The sequence below is a fragment of the Penaeus monodon genome, chromosome 25 (assembly GCF_015228065.2).
Source record: "Penaeus monodon isolate SGIC_2016 chromosome 25, NSTDA_Pmon_1, whole genome shotgun sequence".
Classification (NCBI taxonomy): domain Eukaryota; kingdom Metazoa; phylum Arthropoda; class Malacostraca; order Decapoda; family Penaeidae; genus Penaeus; species Penaeus monodon.
In genome coordinates this window covers 36,448,082-36,448,376 of record NC_051410.1, presented here as the reverse complement: position 1 = coordinate 36,448,376, position 295 = coordinate 36,448,082, and the positions used below count along the sequence as shown (strand labels likewise).

Below are 295 nucleotides of genomic sequence, written 5' to 3'. Positions count from 1 at the left end.
ACTCACTTTGGTTATTAGGCGACCCCCCAGCCGTGGAATTCCTCACCCACGACCCATCATAGGTCACGACCTCCCACACCCTCGACATCTTGACCTCCGGCGCCCTCAGTTGCTCAGGGTGCAGGATAGCCTCGGTCACCACGTCAGCCATGTTGTACAGCTGTTCCTTGGCCTCTTGGTTGATGGTGTGAGGGTTCAGGCTTGTGATGAAGACCTCGTCGAAATTGCTTTTGAATTCCTGAACGGCGGGAAAAAAAGGCATATATATATATATAAGTTAGTAAGTAAGTATTAC

The 295-nt window shown here is 50.2% G+C and overlaps 1 protein-coding gene across 1 annotated transcript in view; it reads right to left on the bottom strand.

The window, feature by feature from the left end:
• The window catches only part of LOC119589382 (calpain-B-like), a gene marked incomplete at its 5' end in the record, with an annotated part of 11,204 nt that overhangs the window by 5,249 nt on the left and 5,660 nt on the right, over positions 1-295 (bottom strand). The window contains one exon of the mRNA XM_037937999.1: positions 7-238. Coding sequence (XP_037793927.1) covers positions 7-238 — 232 coding nt within the window. The remainder of the gene's footprint in view (positions 1-6; positions 239-295) is intronic.